Source organism: Bactrocera dorsalis, chromosome 1 (assembly GCF_023373825.1).
Source record: "Bactrocera dorsalis isolate Fly_Bdor chromosome 1, ASM2337382v1, whole genome shotgun sequence".
In the NCBI taxonomy this organism is placed as follows: domain Eukaryota; kingdom Metazoa; phylum Arthropoda; class Insecta; order Diptera; family Tephritidae; genus Bactrocera; species Bactrocera dorsalis.
In genome coordinates this window covers 69,000,591-69,008,462 of record NC_064303.1, presented here as the reverse complement: position 1 = coordinate 69,008,462, position 7,872 = coordinate 69,000,591, and the positions used below count along the sequence as shown (strand labels likewise).

Below are 7,872 nucleotides of genomic sequence, written 5' to 3'. Positions count from 1 at the left end.
ACTACTACAAACTATTTACAACTTAATTCTACCCTGAAAGAAAAAAGAACATTATTAGTTTTTGAAGAATCTGAAATGAGAGAAAAAAGAAGGAAGAAATGTGTTTAATTATTTGAATAATGTACTTTTATATTTGTATAATTCTTTTACTTTTTATACCACGGCAATTGCTAAAAAAAAATTGAATATGGCCTACAATCTACGTTACCAGTTTCTTTAACTTTTCTCTTTTATTATAATACCTCGCCCTAACTTCATTTTTATAAAGCTCTTCCTGCTGGTGTGCCAGCCATTTCGCGTTTTTAAACAGGAAAACTGTTATTAAAAAATCTAAAAATTGATGCCTATGTTCGAGGCAATCTCCAGCCTCGCTATACCACTCTGGGTATTTCCGTTTTGTTATTGCAGTAATCTGGGCTAAAATCATCGATTTTATACCCACTCTGCAAGAATTTGCTATAAAAAGTTCTTTATAGCGGCTCATTTGTAGGCGGCTTATTTCGAAGGCCCTATCATCGGGATTAACCAGCCTTAGGTCATCCGCGCTTTTATAATTTTTGGACCTTATAAGGGCTTCCGATGAGTCTTCCAACGAGCTTTCAGTATTCCGCATTAAAATGGCACATTTGTCGCACTTCAATCTATATAAAACCTTCTGGTATATCGCATATCCAGTATAGTAACGACGAACCTGTATTTCGGCTGCTTTTTCAGTCTGAGCAAAGTGCTCATCTGGAATACATATTTCTTCCACGGCAAGTTGCTCAGACTTATTTAAATTTTCTTTCAGCCTGCCTGTTTGCGAGAAGTTGCGTCGCAATATATGCATGGACACTAGCCTTGCTACAATATATTGGATCTCGTGTGCTGACGGATGATTATTACATCCTAAATTTGCCCCTATCTTATAAAAAAAGTTTTCCAGTGCATCCTGGTTCATTCTCCCTAAGAGTATAAAGAGTATTCGAATATTCTTCGAATATATCGCCGCTCAATGCAGTCATTGCATTTATTGTTAATACAAATGAAACGAGGCATACTATTTGGCTGGCGGGCTTTTTAATATTCTTTATGTACTCAATGTGTTCTTTGAGCCTATTAATTTTGTCAATACAACCTCTTTGTATTGGTCGTCTTCGCGGATTTGGATTGCAAAGCGTCTTGCAATCCAATTCGTCGAACAGATCATTCATACGTTTCACCGGCAGTTGGGTTGCTTTAGCGCATTTTTTTAAGTGCTCATCGGAGCCCAACAAATTTTCTTTTATTGTCATATCAATTGCTGCGGCGACCGAATTGCTAAATACTTGTGTCGCTCTTGACACTGACATTTTTTCCATGCTTCCGGGGTACACATGCGAATAGGTTAATTTAGGGCACATTTTAAAATTAACGTTCGCATGGTCTATGGCATATATTTTTCGGACAACTTTAAAAGTTGTCAGCCCATCTTGTGTTTCAACGTCATACTTTAAGATCATATTGCGCATGCATTTTATTAAATGGGAATAATTGAACATCATATATATTTTTTTTTTGTTATGAAAGAAATATGGTTTTTCGCTCGTAGCGCCTAATAGTTGCCTCAATTTGGTATTTGATGTACCTTGGTCGCACACTATTGATTTAATTTTAAGCCAGATTTCTTCCGCGGCATTTATATTGCTCTTGAGCATATCCAATAAATTCTCACTTTTGACGCCATCTTTTACTACATAGTAGGAAATTACGTATTTCCACTTTGCGACTAAGCCTTTCAACATAAAAAAGCAGCACTTATTGTCGACCACGCTTTCCCGGTGACCTTCTCCATTATCGACGAAGCCATCAATCACATCTCGTACTTTGTTGTACGTCAGATCTTTTCCGATTGAGATTTCGTCGAAAATTAGTTTGCATATGCGTTCTTCTAGATTAAAGTCTTGAACAATTTTCTTTAAATTATTCAAGACTTTTTCGTCGATACCGGGGGCAGACATACCGGATCGGACGCCAACGCAAAAGTGTTTCTTTGTGGGGCAATGCAAACCCCAAGTCGTCGCGCATAAAATTATAGGTCTTAGTCGACATATAATTAATATTTAAAGCCATTGCTTTCTCCTTTTCATCGTAGGAGTTTTTTTTCTTCAAAATCATCTTTGCGAATGTTATCGCACGTTCATTTGCATCGCCTGTAATTATGACGTTTTTTTAAAGAGCTTGACATTTTTTTGTCAACAGGAAAACTTTCCTTTTTAGCTCTTTAATCTTTTTTATTTGCCTCAAAGAATTGCTTTGAAAACCCCTAGCTACTCGAGCGTAATGCTCGTGGTCGCGAACAGTGATATTCTCACTATCTTCGCACTTCATTTGAATCTCATGAAGGCGGGCATATTTTTCAAATTCTTCAAATGGTATGTCATTTGGATTTCCCATCTCCTCAAATGACATATCATTAGGTGGTGTACAATCAGTTTTTAAAACATCATATGTTTGTACAACCGGCGGCAAAACGCACTGTGGTGATTGCTGACTAATTTCGTCAGCTTCAATTTCTAAATTTAGCACAGGAACAGCTTCATTTAAAATCCGCTTTGACGAAATATCTTTCTTGTGAAAATGTCTTTCACATATATATAAATGTTTTTTCACTGATAACTGAAGATTGCAGGCCTTCACCCAATTATTTCTAGCAACTTCCGTTTTAGGAAACGTAAAAAGTTTTGCTCCACCGGCACAGTTGCTAACGCAGCAACTTTTGTACGGGCGCGCCGGTTGAAATAATTGGGTTGGGGCCTCATCTAAAAAAATTGTAAATAAATATAAAGATACATAAATATAAAATATATATAATAAATACTAAATTTCAAAATAAGTATATGTACATATATGTATGTACATATATGTAATAATATTAAATAGTATATGCACTAGAGGTGTTCTACGTTATATGGAGATTTTTGAAATAGTGTTTTAAGTTAACAGAATGGGCTAATTTCTTTCCTTTTTATGTAAAAATGTTTAAAAAAAAATTTGGGGACAATTGGATGATGGGAAGACGGCGCGGAAATGTTTTAAAATTAAAAAATTGCCTTCCTATAGGAAAAAACAAGTTTTATGTATTCAAGTATCAATTTTTCTTTTAGTGTATTTATTAAATGAATATGTATGCTTTAATATGTCTCAACTAGCACGATATAAAGAATAATTTTAATAATATTTTGTTCTTATTTCGAGTGAAAAAACGGTAAATAATATTTTTTTTATCGCACCATCGTCGTAACTGTCGATTGCTTTATTTTTGCAACATGAACCAGCAATATTTGCAAAAATAAAAAACGAACGACTGCAAACTTTGGTAACGGTATTTTTGGGCAGCGAAATAAAACAGTAAATGGACTGTGTTCTTTTTTCAATAATTGTCACTCTCGTTTGTTTGGCATTTGAAATCAGATGTGTTAATTTGTGTTAATTTGTGCGAAATTGTGATTATTTATTTAAAAAAAGAAATGAGTGAATTACCAGCAACTGCGAGTACATTACATATACAAACACGACAACGTTCTAAACAAGTTGTGAATATTGAACTAATTGGAAGAATTTCTCATCAGATAACAGGTGCTAAACTACCATCGAACAAACAAGTACTGCAATTACTATTTTATAACATTAGATTTGTGTATCGGCAATTGAGAGAAAGTGCAAAATTAACAATAAATGCTGTATTAATATTTTGGCAACAAGCTCGAATTCCGACAAAAGATGTAGCTAGGTGTGTCGATAAATTAGAATCTCTGTACAAATTATGGCAAAAGATTCAAAAAACCGTACCAAATAAGAGATCTGATGCTCAGAAAAAATTGTTGAAGACTTTTCTGCAGAATTGGATAATTTGTTTGACATTGCTCATAGAGATGCCTTACAAAACATGCGTATTAGCGAAGACAAGGAATTTTTGATTCTCCAAAGGCAAAAAGGTCGCCCTGGTAGCATGGCCGGTGCTGACATGGTATTGTATCGGCGACAAAACAGAGCAGATCACCGCATTGAGAAAGAAATGTCTAGAAAAAGGAAACATCAACAAATGTCGGAAGTGAATCGTAAGTTTATCAAATGAAATTAATTTTATTTATAGTGGTAATGGTCAATTTTAAAATGATATTGTGTAGTCGAACTCAACGACGATTTTGGTATGGACTATGAAGAAGATATTGGTGACAGTGAGCCTGAAGTAGCGGAAACCAATGTGAAAAAAAATACAAAACAAACTGCTTCAACTTGTATTAACAGGGGAAGAAAACATTTTATCACACCGCGATTGCTTTCAGCACTTGATAGCGCCAAAGTAAGCGATGGAAAGGCGATGCACATTCTGATGGCGACTGCAGAAGCATTGGACCAAGAGCATCGCGGAAAAGAAACACAGAGGATTCAAGAGAGTTTTATTGACAAAGTATACCATGATTGAAAATATACGTATAGGTTAAATACTAATAATATTCTATTCTAGCTAAGTGATACACAAGCAATGGTCGTCCACTGGGATGGTAAAGTATTGCCAGATCTAATTGGAAAAATAAAAGTTGAACGAATTGCAGTGCTTGTTAGTTATAATGGCGAATCCAAATTTCTAGGCGCTCCAAAACTTATATCTGCCACTGGTGAAAATATAGCTACAGCCGTTTTTGATACACTTAGTAAATGGAATATTTTAGATCGCGTAGAAGGCATGTCTTTTGACACCACGTCCACTAATACTGGTCCAATGAATGGAGCATGCGCTCAATTGCAACGCATGTTAGGAAGAAATTTGTTGACGTTACCATGCCGTCACCACATTCTAGAAATATACTTGCGTAGTGTATTCGACCTGCATTTCAAAGTGACTCAAGCACCAGAAGTCTCAATTTTCGAGAGATTTGCCAAAGCCTGGCCAAATATTGACACTTCATCATTTAAGAGTGGGCTCGACTGTTAAGATATAAAATCTCATATAAGTGATGGCATCTGCAATGACATCAAACAATTTTGTCATTCACAATTACAAAAAACTTTTGTTCGTGCTGACTACGAATTTTTACGTCTAGTACTTATATTTCTTGGTGACAAAGGTGGTAAATTTAAAACACCCGGAGTTACAAGTCATGCACGTTGGATGACAAAGGGAATATATTCCTTGAAAATATTTCTTTTTCGTGATCAATTTCACTTGAGTAAAGCTGAATTAAAAGGCTTAAGTCAGATTTGCGTTTTTTTAGTGCGTTTATATATAAAAGCTTGGTACAAATGCTCTAATGCAATTACCTCTCCCCTGCATGATTTAAACTTTGTAAAAGAATGTATTAATTATGAAAAAGTGAACCCAAGTATTTCTTCGGAATTGCTGAGAAAAATGCAACAACACATGTGGTATTTGTCAGAGGAAAACGTCGCAATGGCTTTCTTTGATTTCAATGTTTCTGTAGATGTTAAGAAAAAAATGGTAAAGAATTTAAAATCAGAAGAGCTAACTATTAAACTACAAAACAATCGCAAAATAAAAAAATTAAGTGACTTAGGCAATTCGGATTTAAGCGGATTTGTATCGAAAAGAACTTTAACATTTTTTATGAAGTACATGTTGTCAACCAACTTTTTGTATTTGGATCCAGAGTCTTGGGAAACAAACGAGGAATTCCAAATGGTCGCACAATATGCCACAAATTGCTTGTTACTAATGATACAGCGGAAAGAGGTATTAAATTTATAAAGGATTTCAATACTTTTCTTACAAATAAAGAAGAAGAAAAACAGTTCCTCCTTAAAGTTGTTGAAGAATACAAAAAAAAATATAAGTCCTATAAAAAATCAGAATTAATTTAAGTTTTAATATTTCGAGATGTATTAAATAAATTGATATGAATAAAAATATTTCCTTTAAATAGTAGTTTTAAGTTAATATAATGCAAAAAATTGGAGAAAAATAATACACTAAAAGAAAAATTGATAGTTGAATACATAAAACTTGTTTTTTCCTATAGGAAGGAAATTTTTAATTTTAAAACGTTTCCGCGCCGTCTTCTCATCATCCGATTGTCCCCAAATTTTTTGTTTAACATTTTTACATAAAAAGGAAAAAAATAACCCATTCTGTAAACATAGAATACATTTTGAATTTTTAGGACAGGTCTAATATGCACCCACAGGCAATTAAATTAACCCTTATGTCAGGAACCAACTTTACCGACGTCTTTTAGTAATGTGACATAGTGACAATTTAAAGAAAACAAAATGACAACGTAGAATCGTGAATCTGGGTGAAAGAGTAATGAAAGAATTGGCGGCTCCGTACCGAGGTAGTGGTAGAAACATCTCCATGGATAACTTCTTTTCTACTGTAGCAATTGCTGAACATTTATTGTTGTGGAATATTACCATTGTTGGCATGCTGAAAAATAATAAACCTTACATCCCTAGTGTTATCGGGGCGAATAAGACACGGGGGCAGTATTCGACAGTTTTTGAATTTCTTGTATGTGCACCCGCAAACATACTAACATATTAAAGCACACACATGCACTTATATGTGCACCTGCAAATAATCAAAACACACTCATGCACTTGTATGTGCACCCGCAACCAAATTAACAAAACACACACACGCACTTAAACAAACACCCACAATATAAAAACTGAACTGCACTTACCCAGATATAATGTCGGTACAGCATTCCCTTTAAGATTCCTGGTTCCAATTGCATCTCTTTCGAAATGTTTCTCACAAATGAATGAGTTGGTGGCTGGAAAGTGGTCAGTGGGAGAAACTTTTAGATTCTCCTTCCACTTTTCAGCCAGCTCCCATTCATTTGGGAAACGAAATAGGCGTAGTACCCCACCGTTGGTACTATCGCACCCGCGCACGCGACACTTACGAATTTTCGGCATGGTTCACTTTTTAAAATTAATTAACACAAAATTCACGACTTAACCGCACAACAACAGGTCTTACCCGCACAAAATCAGAAAACTTTATGAAAATTGGCGCAATTATTGACACTTCAATTTTATATAAAGTTTAAAACATATTTACATAAGAATACATAATATATTTCATTTTGGCGCAATTATCGACACTTGTCAATTGGGCCAATATACATAAAAGTAGGGGAAAGAAGGATGGTTACTTTCATTGGTGTGTAAAGCTCAATACTTATTTACATATGATATACTACATATACAAAGAACATGTAAGAAGACAATTTTTAGTTAATATGTAAATACTTATTTGATTTTGGCGCAATTATTGACACTTGTCTTGATATACAAAATTGGGCCAAAAGGAAACAATGAAATACATATGTATGTAATTACTTTTGCATGTCCATGTGGAAATGCCGACAGCAAAACGCAAAGGCATATACATATTGCACATATGTACATACAAGCGATTTCTTGGTTGAAAGCAAAAATTGAAGCATAAGAAATTGAAATGCCGACGACAAAACGAAATTCTTGATATTCGCACATTGCGTATGAAAAATAAAAAATACTCATATCATAATTATTTGTACATGCCAATATGGAAATGCCGACGGCAAAACGCAAAAGCATACATATTTGCATACATTGCGATTCCCAAGTTTAAAAATTGAGGCATTAAAATATCAATGCTGTTGTTGGGAGATCATAAGTAGCATGCATATACATACGAGGGCTGTCCGATAAATAACCGACCTCAACGTGAAGCTAGCGGCACATCTGAAAAAAAGTTTCTACTTCAAATTGTGCATATTATAATAGCTACTCGCCAAAATTTCAGAAATTTATCTTGCGCAATTATCTGTTGACAGTCGTTTTTGTGAGTCTATTTCGGTGATTTCCCCAAAATGGAAAAAATTGAATATCGAGCTGTAA

General features: G+C 34.6%; 1 protein-coding gene across 1 annotated transcript; it reads left to right on the top strand.

The window, feature by feature from the left end:
• Positions 1-3,077: 3,077 nt before the first annotated feature.
• LOC105226187 (uncharacterized) lies at positions 3,078-5,957 on the top strand. Its single transcript, XM_049446086.1, has 3 exons — positions 3,078-4,079; positions 4,149-4,432; positions 4,490-5,957. The coding sequence occupies exons 1-3, from the start codon at positions 3,908-3,910 to the stop codon at positions 4,955-4,957; spliced, it is 924 nt and encodes a 307-aa protein (XP_049302043.1). The 5' UTR covers positions 3,078-3,907; the 3' UTR covers positions 4,958-5,957.
• The last annotated feature ends 1,915 nt before the right edge of the window (positions 5,958-7,872 follow it).